Here is a 16,603-nt window from a genome sequence, read left to right on the forward strand (position 1 = left end):
AAAAGTTGTTGAAAATGCTAATTTCTACAATATATTCAAATATCATCAAAATCGGTTAGGAGGTACTATATCTATATAATTATCTGTTACAAACATTTGAAACACCCGCCTGAATTTTATGTGCAGAGCAGGTTGCAGCATGCCCACGCATGCGTTGCCAGGGACGTGAACATGCAGGTAAGATCCCGATGCAGTAATAGTAGCGGTTTTTTGCAAATATCTCGGTAACCGTTCATTTCCTCAAAATAATATTTTTAGATCTTTACTCCCCTCGACTTCCTCTTTATAACTATGTATATCATACCCCTGTAAGGCGTTGTCACGATACTGAACTTCAGCCTGTGTATGGAATAAAAACAGGCGTTGAGTTTAAACGTTTTTTTTTTTTATTCGTATATAAGAAAAGTATCACAAACAACATATCAAATAATAAGATAAGAATGTTTGTATAAAATTTGTCAATGGTTCTAAACTGTACACATGTTTCTATAACAATTTCTTTTTTTCACTTGTTAAGTATACAAAAAGGTATTTCAAAAGTTTGTCAAAATTTTTCTTCGAATATTGTCAAAAAGATCTTAGCTAAAGATGTAGTAACTAACACACTTTTTTTGTTTTTTTAATGTAATACATTGTATAAAACAGTAACAATCACAGCGCACTTGTTAACAAAGAAAAATGAAAATGCACTATGGAATATGATCAGTCTATGTATAGGATTTATGTTAAGGAGCAGTACTACTTACTTACACAGTATAGTGTGTTAAATGTTTCGAATGTTTTGATGAATACTTTATATTCTATGAGTTTAGAAAAAAAAACGCTTAAATATTATTGCTGGCCTAGATGTAATTCAGGTTGAATAATAAATACTTTCCATACTTTTCCACAATTAGATTTGTGTTCCAGAGCTAAATAACTTCTCATTGGCATCAACAGATAGTCATAGGGATCTGTATTTAATTGATATTCTTCCATAGCTTGGTAAATTGCTCTAAAAGGTGGCTGTTTCTGAGAATGAAACGTTCCTCTGGAACCATGCAAAACCAAAGCACCTTCTTTCTCAGCCTTGGTACAAACAGGCATATACATACAATGATCAGGCCTGTAATTATATCTGCAGGAATATACATAAAGCTTCTCAGGATGATAATGAAATATTATATTTATTATATCTTGATCTCCCCATGTTATCTTCAATTTATATTCCTTATGTATAGGTATCACGTATTCTATCCACCTAAATTCTCTCATCCTTGTCAAATTCATTAACATCACGCCTGAGTTTACACCTAATTTACCATAATATGGGTGCTTTGCAAATCTATTATACCATCCTGTATTAGGATCTTCGTGTTCTGGACTCAGAGCAGCCAGCTGACTGGAATTCATCTTTTTGAACTCGTCCCAAATTGTCTCTGGTGGAGCTAGGAATAAGGTATCTGTGTCCACGTATAAAACAGCGTCCGTGTCGTTTAAAACTGTCTGCAATTTATAAAAATATGTATTTAATAATCATTTTTAAAATTTCATTTTTTAAATCTACTTACAGGTAGAAATAATCTTTGAGCTGCGCATGGTTTAAACAGTTTCTTCCACATGGCTGCGTCGCTTCCCTCAGGAAATGTTATAGGTTTAACTACGAAGTCAAACGTTTTATTCGATATAAGCTTCCATTCTGTTAGCTTTTCGTTGAATGCAGGAATTATATTAGTCTCTGCTAGAATAATGAACTGCAAGGGTCTTCTTGTGAAAACTAATGCAGATTTAAGCATAGTCAGAGATTCATCCAATCTGTCCCCACACACCACCACGCATATTGTTACTTCCCCTGTTATCGGGGGTGGTAAGATCTTTTTTGCTGGTATTGGGAGAATGGCAGCTTCTTTGGTTTGTGCATTGTATATCTTGTTTGAGAAATTGGTCAAATTAAGTAGTATTATTAAAGCAACAAAGATAAGGCACAAGAAAAACAATTTGTACACAGATTTCATTGTTATACTTTTACTTAAATTTCACATTGTCCACCGAATTTCCGTTGATTTACAAACGGTGGAGAATATCGTGGAAGAAATTATAATTTTCATTTTCTATCTCGTTATTTATCATTCAACTATGATTTCTTTCAAACGAGCACAATATTTATAACCTAATACCATAAGAGAACCACCATAGACAATTGGTAAATATTGTGTCTCAGGTATTCACGGATGCCATTTGAGAAAAAAATGTTAAGAAAATTGCTGGTCACATTTCTAAAGAGAAAATTCTTATTCCATGCGATTTACAGAAAAATGTTTATCGTAAAATCAACTATATACACTTTGTTACTTTCGAAAATATCAGTGTTCCAACTTGACAACAGAACCTGTTTTTAACTCCCACGTATACACCATACTTTTTCAAGGTATTGAGTAATCAGGGTGAATAATTTTGACTAAGGAATGCGTGTTGCATTCAGTATAATTTAGAAGAATTGATTTATTTTTCAACTTAATATTAATTAATACATGGTATTCATATCTATTAAGAAAGCAAAAATGACATAAAATTATATTTCTTTCTATGTGTAATTATAATTACAATTAAGTCTTCCAGAAAACGACATTTTACAATTAAATATTCTTGAACGTTTAATTTATTATATAGAAGGAAACAGGAAATAATAAAATCAAAAATATATAAATTAGTTACTGGATACTTTACATGTATCTATACATATATATATATTTGATACTTTGTTTTCATAATATATTACAGATATATAGTGATTTAAATAAGAAAATTTTATAAAAATCTTTTTAAAATAATATATATATATATGTATATACATATATATTTACAAAATTATTTTAAGTCTTCATGATTTTATAAAAACATACATTATTTTTAATGGAAGTAAATCACTGGTCCTTTCATGAATAAACTTATAAATCGTTTAATAACTAGAATATTGAGAAACTGTGTAAAAACGCATTTACAACCTTAGGAATTTGACTCATTTCCACAGAGTGAAAGATATATCAGTCTGCAATAATCGATAATTCGTTTATTGCTTCAACAATTGATTTCATTATTTTATTTCTTCTTTTAATATTAATCTTCCTAGGCTAAAGTTTGTAATCCAGCTATTCGTACAAATAGCTGATTCAATGGTTCCAATAATTACACGTATCACGATGGTGGCTTTTCTAACGATATATTGTGATCTAAATGATCACAGTGTATAGGACACTGATGATAAGACACTGCACTCGCATGACCTGATCTTCCTGAAGTCATGGGAACACCCTGTTCCCATGTATCTTTAGCAGGATCGTAAATTTCTACAATACTTAAAAAGTGTTCACCATCATATCCTCCTAAAAATATTAAGCAACAATGAATTACTATAATTATATAATGTTGGATCTGTATTTTCAAATGGTGCTTACCCATCGCGTACAATTTTCCATCTAGTACTGTAACACTGAGTGCGCTACGAGCGATAGTAACGCTACTAACAAATTCCCACGTATCTTTCTCCGTGTCGTATCTCTCAACAGAATTCAATTGTCTAGTTCCATCGTATCCTCCTACAACATATATGTACTGTCCAAGGTTAGCAACACCAGCTCCTGAACGACTGCACTTCATAGATGAAACCATTGTCCATTCGTCGTTTTCAGGATGGTAACATTCCACCGAGTTCAGTCGATCCACTCCATCGAAGCCACCAATGGCGTACAATAATCTGTTATTAAAATTCACATAAATGATATATTATTTTGCATTGAAATCTTTATTCGTAATATTAGGTGTACCAATTAATTGTTAGTTACTATTTTAAATTCGAATAATTTCCCGCGCTTTAGTGAATTTGAAAAATGGCGCGAGAATATGATATCGATAACTGTAACTTCTTAAAAATATTTAAATTAATTAAAAAAAGAAAAAGCACCGAATTAATTTGTACACCTAATATGATATTTATTTTTTTACCTGTTAACTACCGCTACTCCAACCCCTAACCTCTTGATGTGCATCGGTTTTACGTTGCTCCACGCATCGTGCTCTGGATCGTAACATTCAACGCTATTGTGATATTCTGCACCTGCGCTACCACCGACAGCGTATAACAAACCATCCATCACAGCCACTCCTACCCGATGTCTTGGCATGGACATTGGACTACAAGTTCTCCATTGATCCATCACTGGATTATATCTGTCTACCCAATCACTGTCGTATCTGATGAAATTGTCATAAAGAATCTTTAATTTTTTTCGCTTAACAATCAAACATTGGAATTTTAAATATGCTTACGTTTTCTCTGGTGAATTATTTCTTCCACCGACTGCGTAAAACATACCCTTTAAGAACGCTCCGCCCAAACCAGACCTAGGAACAATCAGTTTCGCGTGTTGGGTCCAAGTTTTTTCATCCACATTGTAACCCTCTAAAACGTCTAAAGAATGTTTCAAGAAACCACCCGCTATATATATCACTCTTCGCGTATTGGGTGTTCTTTCTTTAACGATCGGTTTCTTATGAAGGGTTAAATCCTTAAAGATTTGTGCCAAGTATTCCCGGCACGCAGGTACTTTCTTCAAAACGTCGCAATTCTTCATTTGTTCTCGTAAAAAGTTCGGTGTAAGATACTGGCATCTAACTGCGTGCAGTATGTGCTCCATTTTAGGCCCTCTTGCTTCTTCATTGTACTTGACCCACTTTAACACAGCGTTGTAAACTTCTCTCTCTTCCTGAACATTCAGCTCATCCTTTCTCACTAGCGTTATCAACTGTATCGCTGATAACTGTAGAAACTCTTCCTCTTGACATATTTGACTAAAATGTTGAACAATAAACTGATTCGCTTTTTGATACAAACTCTGACAGCCGTGTTGTTCGGCAAAATTTGCAATTCCAATAGCATTCGTTGGATCTAACTGTCTTTCCAAGAAAACACAACACGCATCAATCACATTACTAACCTACATCAGAATAAGAATAAATGTAGAAACTTGTAACAGGCATATTTTTAGACGTGGTTGTTTTATTTTTATCTACCTGGAACATGGTGGCTGCCGATAAAAGTGAACACACTGTAATCTCTGTAACTCTTACTTGACCTGTATACATAAAGTACAGGAGACGCGCCATGCTTGTCGGAGAGACACCTTGAAGTTTTACTCTGGTCATTTCAGACTCTTTCAAACCTCCTGTGAACATTGCCTATAACATTATAAATTGTATCCTTGTCTATTTCTTGTTTACACGTTTAAGTATATAAATTACTACTCCGTATAAATTACCTTAAAATATGGACTAGCTGCAGCTAAAATAACTTTGTGCGCGTAGAACAATTCCGAGCCTACTTCCAGTACAACATCGGTGAGCATATGATGGCTACGCATTATGAACATCATTTTCATAACATCTTTAATGTAATTGGCCATACGAAATGTCATGTCACCCAGGTCTCCATGTTTCTCCGTGAATTCTAAGCCCTTGTCGTCTGTCATGAACGATGAATTGGATGCAACATTTTCAGACTTGAAGCTACCTGGAGCTTCTTTTTTTATAAAACAATCTTCTTCATCCATTAAAGTGAACTGTGAAAGTTAGAAATGATTATAATTATTTAAAAGGCTGTAAACACTGTGATGGAAATATGTACTTACCTGTGTGATTGAAAAGTCGCCAAAATATACAGAAAAGTATAAATTATAAAGAAAATTCGTGGCTAGATGATTTTTTGTACATCAACCGAAGTAAGATGGGGAGAGAAGGTGCAACTGAACAATCATAATTCATACAAGATATAATTGACGACTAATTCATTGATGTTGCACGATGACGCAGGGATTGGACAAGTATATCCCCGGGCCTGTCCCTCGATAAATGCGATATTAACAGAACGTTAGCCACGTCAAATCCACAAATTAACATACGCACGTGCTTTTACGTGATCTTAAAACACTGACAGTTTTCCTTTTGTCTGATTGAAACATTTGATAAATCGTTTCGTCACTATCACACCGTTATAGACTATTCTCGATGCGTTATATTATGCGTACAGCTCGACGCTAGTAAATTTTTAGAAACTGACAAGGAATTCATCTATACTATTCTCGATCAGCTTGTGAATGAAGAACCTGTATTCCACCCATGCTCGATATAACGCCAGTTGTGTATTTGTATATACGAAACGAACTAAAAAGAAAAAAAAAAGAAAAGCAAAGATGAAATAAGTAGACGAGCGGACAGAAGATCGAGTTTATAGAAACGAACGATAATTAATGCAAAATCAATGTATATATTTACATGTCACTGTATAATCGTGACTTGTGCCCTGCCTAAATGATCGGTGAGAAATACTTTTTCGGTTATCACGAATCGCGCGCGAAACAAACACAAGCGAAAGTCCGACAGTGAAACAGCACTCGTGATCCTAAATGACGTGAATGACTTGCAATTCTTTCGCTTGTGTCTGGCTTGACGAAGCACGTAGCTTTATCCACGTAGCATTCCTTCTCTAGCTTTGAGAACGCTTTGTGCACTTTTGAACCATTGGTCTCCGATGATGATGATCTTTTTTATTTTTTTTATTCAGAAATCACATCTTTCCGTGAAGATCGAATAGTGCATTCTATAGATTGTACAGTTTGCCACATGCATATATATATATATGCCTTATACATATATGGAGTCTGCTCGGCATTATCTGAGAAAAAACCTATTAAAGCAATGTAAATGTGCAAGAAAGGATGATGTAGCAAACTCGGTGAAGGATTTTAAGCATTGATGTATTCAGTTTTTTCGATGTATTAATAATAATATATAACATTTTTTATTATGTATTTATAGTGTAAATATATTTAAAATAGGTTTTTACTGTTATAGAGGTGTATTTATTATATTATAAAGTAATATTTGTTTTAAGTATTTTAATCTTGTCATTTATTTAATGAATACACGATAACGGTGTATACATATATATATATTGTATACCGCAGTTCACCAGAGTCCATAACTGCGACGCGCAGGTTGGAAGATGGTGGGGGAACGTAGCGAGCTCTCTGCTAATCGCTTTCCACTTCGTTTGGGAGATCGCCAATCAGGGCGAAGATGCGCACTGGAGGTGCGCGAAGAACGAAAACTGGTCTTTTCGCAGTTATGGACTCTGGTGAACTGCGGTATATGTATGATAATGGAGATTAATGGCCGAAGTGCTACAATGTTAACAATTAACTTGGAGGAACTGCAGGATAATGAAAAACCATGATTATTTTGAGACAATATATTTATTTTTTATTAATATGGAGTTTTCAACAATAACAGTATAATAGTAGGCGTAACAAGAGAGACGAGGTAGGTTACGAGGAACCTAACCTAATACCGTACGCCAACAAGTCACCGTAATAACAGAATTTCATGATAATTAATTAGTTATATGTATTTTCGTCTACCGTAGGATCTACAACAGTTATTTATTTCATTAAAGTTGTTCGTATCGTGCTTAGTTGCGACAGCATAAAAAGCTACTGAACACGAATTTTTCAACTTTAATGTATAATTTCAATTCTATCATTTACTAAATTAAAAGTTACATTGCTAGGTAACTAATTAAATGAACTTCACACATATCAGTGAGAACTAAGAGATACAATATGAAACACTTCATTCCTAATTGTAATAGTAAAATAAAGGAGACTCGTTACGTAATTTGGAACATCTTTGGCATTGTATTCTATGCAGAGAAATTTAATGTCAGATTTCCACGATACAAGAAGTTCCATAGTAGTGGTCATTGAAAAAATAAATTTCACAGATATCAGGAACCTTGCTCTGCAAATCGATAAAAGTTTATGCATAGAATTCAACGAACAAGTTCCTTTGCTTTTTGTTTTTAAGATAAATGTTGATTATTATAGTTTCTTATTTGTTAATATTCCATATATTCATTATCTTACTTAGAAATGTTCTCATAATAGAGTAACGAATGAAAGTTTTTATCGTAAACCTAAATAACAAGAAGTTTGACACTTTTTTTATTCAACTTTTGCTGATAAATTTTGAAAATTGAAGGAGTACATTTCCGTGATACACGATGAGATTTTAATACGACAACAATATTATTTGGCAGGATTTTGAAAATCAATGTAACAATAGTTGAAATTATGGCAGTGTTTTGTAGTGTAGAATAATCTTATTGCCATTAGACATGGAATTAATATATTAAGGCTAATACGATGCTAATGATATTTTAAGTACTAATATTTAGAGTTATTTCTAAAAACTAAAGTGCAAAAGTTTATGTTAGATTTGTTAAGCAGTAACGTTAGCTTCTAATTTCTATTCACTGTGATCTCTTGCTTTCTATTCCATGAATTTTATGAGTAGCCTTTTTTCAAAATTGTAAATGAGAACACTTCACGATATTGATTTATCAAATGGAAAGAAGAGAGCACTGAAAATATTTAGAGTAATCAAGAACAAAAGATAGAGTACAGTTCTTTTTTTTCCCTTATAGTAGATAGGCCGATCTTGTGTTTCTATGTTTTCATAGTTAATAACAAAATAATTGTGTGCAGTAATTTTTCTGTTCAATTTATCAGTGAGGATAGAGTACAGATCTTTGCTCTGATCTTTCCATACAATGTTCCAACTGTACAGGTTCTTGTTGGCGCACAATGAAGTAGGGGGCTCGACCTTTAATTCAGTGCAATAATGCCTTTTCAGGTATCTAGAGTAGAAGACACATACGTACAAGGACTTTCAGAAGACAGGTTTTTGTTTATACATTCTGGAACGAATTCAGGAAGAGAACATAAGATCACTACTGAACCAAATTACTGGCAGAACCCGCTTTATCAAAGAATATTACAACTATAATTAATTCAATACGTCTATCTTTGATTTAATTAGGCTTAGGGTGACTCTAAACTGGCCCCCTATATTATTTGTATTTTGATTATCTCCTGAATCAATTGCAATATATATTTGTTATCCAGTAATATTTTAACTAACCAAGCCAGTCACGCTTCTCACTTCAAAGGAAAGTACCGAAATCATCTTTGTTGTTTGTAAAGCAACATTTTTATCGTTACATGTACAAGGTGCTTGTTCAAAATAACGATGATCTGTAAATGATGAAACTAACAAAACAATGCAATTATCCAGGACACTTTCAATGGTAGTAGCCATGTATTATCGTGCAGTCAAATGAAAATACTTACAAATGTATCAGCGAACAATTTGATTGAATCATGGAAGTTTTGTTCAAGTATAGCCTCGAACCAGTTCGTTTGAGGATAATAAGATATTATTCATGAGAGTCTGTACACTTGAAGACTTTCAATAATTTCATAATGATTCAAAGTACAGTGCCTAAACGAGAAAACTATGAAACTAAATCTCTATCTCTATACGTATAATTATAATTGTAATATAGCGAATTGCTCTTTAATACAATAACGCTATATATACAAGTAAAGAATTGGGCGGATCGACTACTCCTAAGGCCTCGCTCATCAATTATTTTTCATTAATTTAGTCCCACGCATTCGTTCTAATAATCTAGGTCGAATATAGTAGCATCAAACAGCTGCTTTCGTTTCGTTTCATTCTAATCCGAAGGAAGAGAAGAAAAGAAAAAAAATTGGATTCAATTCCGATGATGTCTCCCAATGCTTCTGCAATTCCTGAATAAATTTCGCCTATCACATTCGGATGAAAGGTTGCAGGATTTTTTTTCTTTTTAATGGAATAACAATGTTCCATCACCGACTGGAATCTTCAACAATAATCACTATGAGCAATGATTTCACATGTTTGCTGATTGAATCTGCTGGCGATCGGTACAAAAGAAATGATCGAAATTTCGTCCGCCTCTAATGATCTCCCTTATTTTTTTTTTTCTTTCAACGGGCATGAGATAATCGTACGATTATGTGTTTCGCAGTAAGTGGTCATTCTACGCCGAGAGTTCTTTGAGCGAGTCTCTCCGTTCGCGATCACAAGAATTGTCAAAGTATACGGCAGTACGCGGAACTCTATAGATCAGCGTTTCTCAACATTCGCGTATCCTTTCATCTCGTTTTGAGTCGTCTACTCGATGTCACCAGAGTCCATAACTCCGAAAAGACCAGTTTTCGTTCTCTTCTGCGCATCGTCGCTCTGATTGGCTATACTCCCAGCGTAGTGGAAAGCGATTGGCGGAGAGCTCGCCGCGTTCCCCCACCATCTTCCAACCTGCGCGTCTTATGTCAGCTATGGACCTTACGTGACATATAGTATGTACAACTTGTTAATCCTCCTATCTTCGATGAACAACTAAAGGACCAATTTTCGTGAAGCATTTACCCTCACGTCTATGAAGGATGAAAAAAGAAGTTGAGAAATACGGCAGTGTATAGACGGGTGTCTATCAGTATCATTTACAACGAGGAGAGACCCACCCAGACTGACGGTTTAATGTAGAGTTAAAATGCCAACAAGAAAAATATTTTAGTATTCGTTTAAGTACTACGTATTTTAAGACATCTTCTCTACTCAAGTTTATAGCACTTTTTTTGCTTTTCTTTTTATCTTTTTTTTTTCAATCAACATACTCTATCATATTATCAATGTACATAACAACATGAACAGACAAAGAGATTTCGCTTCTCTCCATTAGAATTTCTCTCTCTCTCTCTCGCATACATTTTTTTCCTTTTTCTGTTTTTTTTTTTCTTAGTTTATTACATCCCCCCGCCCCCCAGAGACACTGTGTCTATGTGTTTTTTTTTGTTTTTTTGTTTTTTTTTTTTGGTTTAGTTATAATTTCTCGGATTCCTCTACAAATTGACCTATAAATCTGATATTGCTTAAATCAATCAAAGCCCCTCAGAGGCAACGATCCTCAAAGCTTGCTGCTTTCAAGAACTCTTCTAAATATTGGCGTGTACGTCTATCAAGGAGGATGGAGGTCGCGATGATGAGCTCTGGCACTTAAAATAGCTTTCAACTCTGACTCTAATTGCTTTTTCGTTCGTTCGCTTACCGACCGGCCACCGACCACCGGTTGGGCGGCGAGTCTCGGCGATGGTAGATCGGCCATCAGCTTACCGGTCTCCCTGTTCTCGTGACTCCTCGCTCGTCGTATGGGTTTCTTAACCGGCATCGCGTCGTCCTGGATCTTCTCGTGGCTCGGACGCTCCAGGGACAACGTCATCTCTTGGCTGAGGGTGTATGTCGAGCCTTTGGCAACGGTTTCCGTGGATCTGGCTAGGTCCACGGTACCGGAGCCCCATTCGCGGGACAACTTTCTTCCGATGGTAGAAGTTAACTCGTTCGGAGAGAGGAGAGGACTCTTGGATATTTGATAGCCAGATGAATGGGGCGGCCTCAACGTGGCGAACACCGGGAACGACTGGCCACGTTTCGCAGGGCTACGGGCGTATCTAGGCGTTGGCGCGCCGCCTACGCTCGGCTCGGCCTTCAACGTAGCCGCGGTACCACTCGTAGCTGTGTCGTTCCTCGCCGTGGCGAACGGTCGCAGGGTTGCACTGCCGCCGAAGTGGGATCCGAGGCGAGGTGGAGGCGAACCACCGTCACCGTGGCTCAATCGTCGACCGACCGTCTCCAATGGACTCCTCGCCCTGAGATTGGTGCTGCTCAAAGTGAACTCCCTGGGCTTCATCGGTGCCTCCAGACTGATGGGTGACAGGCCAAGCCTGGAACTCGACAAGTTCGTCGAGCTCCTGCTTTTCTCTGATCTCTTAGGACTTCGTGGCATCAGAGGACTCTTGCTCCTGCTCCTCTCTCTTTCTTTCACTGCTTTCTCTTCTTTCTTGAACGTTGTCATCCTCTCAGTCACCTCGAATACCGTCTCTATCTTGTCCTCTTGTTGGACTCTGTGGAATTGAAACGATTAACCCGTTGGTTACAAACGCGGTGATGCTAGCTGGAAGATTTCTGACCTCTAGCGCCTACCTTCGTATCTCCTGAATCATTTCAAAGAACTGCGCTTTACTTTTGCGTCTGCGACGCTGTTCGTGTTCCTTCTGGAACATGGACACCTTGCAGATATGCGAGGAACGGTTTTACATATGGCGGAAACAAAAATGTACTTACTCGTTTGACGCTTTTCTGGAAGAGGGATGCGATCTGTCCCTGTCGCACCGTGTGGACCAGCTCCCTGGCCGCGTGATGCGGGGAAACCAGCTCCACGCAGTTAATGAATCTGTACAGTTTCTGCGAGAAGAACATCACGTTACGGCTGCGCCATATAGAATCCTCCGGCCTGTGTCTCAGCCTGGGCAACGTGTATTTGTAAAACAAGTGCTCCCCGGCTAATATGATGGTGCCGAGCACCACACCCATCCCGAGCAGACAAAATACACCGGCCACCGATGCCACCCCCAACGGTCTAGGCTGACCCCTTTGCTCGTGCATCAAACCTGCGTCCATGCCTTTTCTTCCTCGAATACAGGGTAAACCACCGTACCTGAAAAAAAAAAAATGGGCGCATAATAATAAAGTTAATAATAAAACACTGGAATTTTTAAGTATAGAAAATGGAGAAAAACTATAAAAGTATTGCAGGAATAGCAACAAACTGTAAAACAAGAGTAAAAAGCTATTTAAAATTCTGTAAGCGATTTGAAAAAAGGATTGGCAGGGATGTCCCTAGGGTATTATGAAATAAAATGAAGGATTAGGATTATGTTCTTTGCATTTCATGTTACTATGAACTATAGACTAGTGGAACTAGAAATTTAAAATACAATTTACCATTTTTCTTGCAAAATGTCCAGCAACCCTGTACTCGTATAATTGGCAATCACTTTGGATATACTTTCTTTCAAGGGATGCCCCTTCGTGAGCGCAACAGCATAGGTATCCTCGTTTATGGTGTCCCCTATCTTCTGCAAACGGCACCCATCGTCCGTCGCTCGATAATAATCCAAAATAGGTGTGTCTGCTATAAGTATATCTAAACTGCCGTTCCTTAATCTCTCGACACCCTCGGCGACGTTCGACAGCGAATAACGTGCCATGTGGGGCCATAAATCTGGATTCGCTTTCTGTACATAGTATTCAGCCGCCGATGCCCTTGGCGCGCCAACTTTCTGTAACAGTAACTATAATACCGTCCGGTTTATTATTACACCGAGTTCGGTTCAACGGTATATTCGCAGGCATACTCACGCTTTTGTCGTAATTGCTTCCCGCTGAATGAAAGAAAAGACCGGCTATCAGGGCGGCTATGTTGGCCGTGTAGGATGCCACGAAAATAACCGAGAAACCTCCCCAAATGTTGATCAGAAACTTGTTAGGCCATGATTTTGGCGCTTTGAAGGCGACAAGGTGCCCGCATAGGAGGCCCCACATCACCCACAAAGCAGATGCTATAGAGAAGTTCTTGCTTCGTTGTCTGCCCCATGGATTCAAGCCGAACGGGCTGAACCATTCGTACAGAGCTACCGCTATGGCAGTAAAGTTCAGCGACGTGAACACAGCGATCCATAGCTCCGTACTGAACGGAAAGAGGAACGCGAACAGTGGTATTTCATAATTCGGCTTTGGCGCGGTGAGGAAGCTAACTCCGCTGAAGAAGTAAGGTGTAGTGAAATCTACAACCTCGGCCCTGCGGGCAGAGACGCTCAGAGGTGCGAAAGCCAGCTGGGCGCGACCAGAGACTAGCTCCCCCATTATCCCATTCCATGTACCGGTTCTACCGTTTCTCTTGCCGAACAGACCATCCTTAACCAGGTACAAATCATAACGGAATCCTAATTCACGGGACACCAGGGACATCAGGTCCATGGTTAAACCGTAACAGCACATCACGGTATCGCCCTGGCGACAGAATAGTCCTCTCAGGCAGATACCTTCCTGGAGGCTGGTCACCATGGTAAATGGCGATGCTAATGCTGTGACGATGCGATACATGGGCATCCCTATTTTCTCGCCACCTTGCTCCAGATAAGCTGGCACGATTCCACCTCCTGGCCAGATTATGGTATCCAAGTGTACCTCTTTTCCACCTTTAACAGTTCCCACTTTGGTCCACCTAAAAGAATTCAGATGTTTATTTTTCAGGTACCAAAGTGGAACATTGCTGAAACAAACCTCAATTGAGTCTTATTCCCAGAGAAACGTATAGCCTGCAAGTTCAACAAATGAAATTTAGCCTTGTCTTTGGAGATCTGGCTCACAGCCTTCCTCAATTTCTGTGCGAGGATTTTCGACACGTTCCTCCTAATCTCGCTGTTCAAGAATTTGAAGTTCCTCTCTGGAAAACATTCCGGTACAAAATTATCGTCCAAATGAGCCTCCGACATGTAATTTACTTTCGATTTAACTTCCACAAACGTTTCGTCCAATGCTTGCGAAGTCTCCCTTATCATTCTGGATAATATAGTGTCGCTGCCCATTAATTTGATGCCGGACGGCCTTAACGCGAGCATACCGACCGGCATGAAGTCCTTTGAGTTTAAGTCTTTGTTCATTAGCCTAATCTCTTCGTCGTCGTCGAAGTTAAAAACTTTGTCGTCCTGTTTCCCGACAGATTTCTCGTTCTGCCATCTGTATTCTTGTAGTCGATGTATGTCGTTGGCCAGGCTCGGCAAAGCGTTCAACGATAACTGGCTCTCAGGCACGAGGTTCGCGGTACGGCTTATGCTCTCAACGGGAGCTGGATTTTCGTTCGTTGCTATCGAGGACCTTGAGCTGTGCAGGATATGAGAACTGATTACGTTCGGTTCGTTAGGTCTTAATTCCGCTTTCAGATCTAACCAGAGCCAAAGAAATCTTCCCTCGAGCATTTCGTATTTCCCAGCAACACCGAGTATCTTTCGAGCGTTGTTCAAGTCGCAACCCATCACTATAACTCCACCGCTTCCCCCCTCCTCGGCTACTCGCCTCAGCCTCATTTTCAACGTCTTATCGTTCGTTGGAAGGTGTATAATTTTTCTAGGCGTTAGGGTCGTCTGATTCGCGTGCAAAAGATGAGTCAATGGAAGCAAAGTTGTGTCTATCAGAAGAGTAAAGGCATGCCAGTTTGCTCTGTGCATCAAAGCGGCAGCAGCTGCTCCTACTTCCTTTGTACTCGAGCCTATACGACTTTCATACTTTCCAAGATTTCCCTGAAAGATAGGATTTTTCATTAGTTAGCCGCATATTGTTATAGCCAGTGTGCGAACAAACCTGTCTAAGAAAATCTTCGTGTGTAAATGGTAGCCATAAAGCTGGAATGTTTAGAGAAGCTGCAGCTGTAACGAGGAACCTGGCTGCTGACCCTCCCCCGATGATCAGGCTCAACACTGTTTTACCGCCTTTAATTTCACCACAAAATTTATTCAATAACGATAAAGGGTTAGGGAGTAAATCTGTCTTCGGCGGTGCCTCTATGTAGGATACGTTCATGTCTGCATGAGACGACTCCAGCCTTGCTTTCTCCCATGCTTTTTGTACGTCTCTCTTAAGCGATCCTTGGGATTGAGACAAACATAGCACCACGCGCCATGCATTGTAAGATGTTCTTAATCTTCCTTTGACTGCTCTCGCAGATCTAGCTGCATCTGCAGAGCATGAAGCCACAGAGCAAAATAAAATTGCCGATAAGAAAAGAAATATGAATTTACAGGGGAAGCCAAACATCTTCATGGTTTCTCTATTTCTCCTCTTCATTTATTTAACTCCTTTCCCTCGCATCGTCCATGGAAGGTTCTGATCTAGAATTATTTCATATTTCTCAGTATATTGATACAAACAGTATCACATTTAATAATCGTGCGTTTGTCAAAATTAATTTTTTTATTTATTTTATATTTTCTTTTGACACTGTTTCTCGGTGGTTCTATTTTCTTGTACATTTACGGAATTCAATTAAATCCGATTTATTCGTTTACAGCGCGTTAAAATATGAAGTATCGAGAAGAGTTTACCTTTTACCGAAGCGAATTATATGCCGTAGATCCGGTGGTGGATGAAGAAGAGCACGAAGATTGCTTCTTAGCCGCGACATAATAGCTATCGATTAGATAACCGTGCGAATCGTCGTCAAATAATGTCAATCGGTCAGTGGGGAAGACAGGGATAAACCGTCACTTGCTCTTTTCTAGACGTCCTACCCCGTGCATAACAGCCATTTTCGTGAAGCCCCTCCCTTTAAGTTTCACCCCTACGGTATACACTACTTGCGCAGATATCTGCTATATACAGGGTGTCTCAGAACTCGGGTAACACCCGGAAACAGGGGGTTCCTGGGGTGATTCTGAACAACTTTTTCCTTTACCAAAATGTCGTTTGAAGCTTCGTTTTTGAGTTATTAACGAAAAACTACTGGCCAATCAGAGCGCGCGTAGAGCGCGCGCTGAACCACGGGAGCGATGGTTCTCAACCGCGCTCGATCATGATCGTGAACAAACGCATTCGATATTCGTGAATAACAAATAATTCCATATTGTTTTTAATTTAAGACGATGTAACATTTCTCAAACGCTTCCCTCGATATCCACGCTGTGCAAATGCGTTTGTTCACGACCATGATCGAGCGCGGTTTAGAACCAACACTTTCGTAATTCAGCGCGCGCTCTACGCGTGTTCTGATTGGTCGATGTTTTTTCTTAAT

At 38.5% G+C, this 16,603-nt stretch overlaps 3 protein-coding genes and 2 long non-coding RNA genes across 7 annotated transcripts; 2 read left to right on the plus strand and 3 right to left on the minus strand.

Moving 5' to 3' along the window:
• Window positions 1-429: 429 nt before the first annotated feature.
• Window positions 430-2,411, minus strand: shams (glucoside xylosyltransferase 1 shams). The gene is made up of 2 exons (XM_034329465.2): window positions 1,551-2,411; window positions 430-1,485 (listed from the first exon to the last, which is right to left on the minus strand). The coding sequence occupies exons 1-2, from the start codon at window positions 1,992-1,994 to the stop codon at window positions 832-834; spliced, it is 1,098 nt and encodes a 365-aa protein (XP_034185356.1). The 5' UTR covers window positions 1,995-2,411; the 3' UTR covers window positions 430-831.
• Window positions 2,412-2,828: 417 nt separating this feature from the next.
• Keap1 (kelch like ECH associated protein 1) lies at window positions 2,829-5,585 on the minus strand. Its single transcript, XM_034329462.2, has 6 exons — window positions 5,295-5,585; window positions 5,050-5,214; window positions 4,306-4,973; window positions 3,982-4,230; window positions 3,435-3,733; window positions 2,829-3,362 (listed from the first exon to the last, which is right to left on the minus strand). Exons 1-6 carry the CDS (start codon window positions 5,583-5,585, stop codon window positions 3,175-3,177), a joined length of 1,860 nt encoding a protein of 619 aa, XP_034185353.1. The 3' UTR covers window positions 2,829-3,174.
• Window positions 5,586-6,189: 604 nt separating this feature from the next.
• LOC143305615 (uncharacterized) lies at window positions 6,190-6,927 on the plus strand. Its single transcript, XR_013062641.1, has 2 exons — window positions 6,190-6,349; window positions 6,596-6,927. It is a non-coding gene; the product is annotated as an uncharacterized LOC143305615 (long non-coding RNA).
• A 189-nt stretch (window positions 6,928-7,116) lies between these two features.
• On the plus strand, window positions 7,117-10,586 carry LOC117606688 (uncharacterized). The gene is made up of 2 exons (XR_004582030.2): window positions 7,117-7,353; window positions 8,725-10,586. It is a non-coding gene; the product is annotated as an uncharacterized LOC117606688 (long non-coding RNA).
• LOC117606677 (uncharacterized) lies at window positions 9,874-16,263 on the minus strand. 3 transcript variants are annotated; one of them, XM_034329457.2, is made up of 9 exons: window positions 15,918-16,263; window positions 15,178-15,704; window positions 14,767-15,116; window positions 14,101-14,700; window positions 13,177-14,041; window positions 12,760-13,109; window positions 12,100-12,472; window positions 11,959-12,029; window positions 9,874-11,879 (listed from the first exon to the last, which is right to left on the minus strand). In XM_034329457.2, the coding sequence occupies exons 2-9, from the start codon at window positions 15,658-15,660 to the stop codon at window positions 10,937-10,939; spliced, it is 4,035 nt and encodes a 1,344-aa protein (XP_034185348.2). In that variant the 5' UTR covers window positions 15,661-15,704; window positions 15,918-16,263; the 3' UTR covers window positions 9,874-10,936. The 3 variants fall into 3 exon arrangements, with proteins under 3 accessions (XP_034185348.2, XP_034185346.2, XP_034185345.2); XM_034329455.2 differs by having other exon boundaries at window positions 11,959-12,026; window positions 14,101-15,116; XM_034329454.2 differs by having other exon boundaries at window positions 14,101-15,116.
• Between the last annotated feature and the right edge of the window lie 340 nt (window positions 16,264-16,603).

Source organism: Osmia lignaria, chromosome 8 (assembly GCF_051020975.1).
Source record: "Osmia lignaria lignaria isolate PbOS001 chromosome 8, iyOsmLign1, whole genome shotgun sequence".
In the NCBI taxonomy this organism is placed as follows: Eukaryota; Metazoa; Arthropoda; class Insecta; order Hymenoptera; family Megachilidae; genus Osmia; species Osmia lignaria.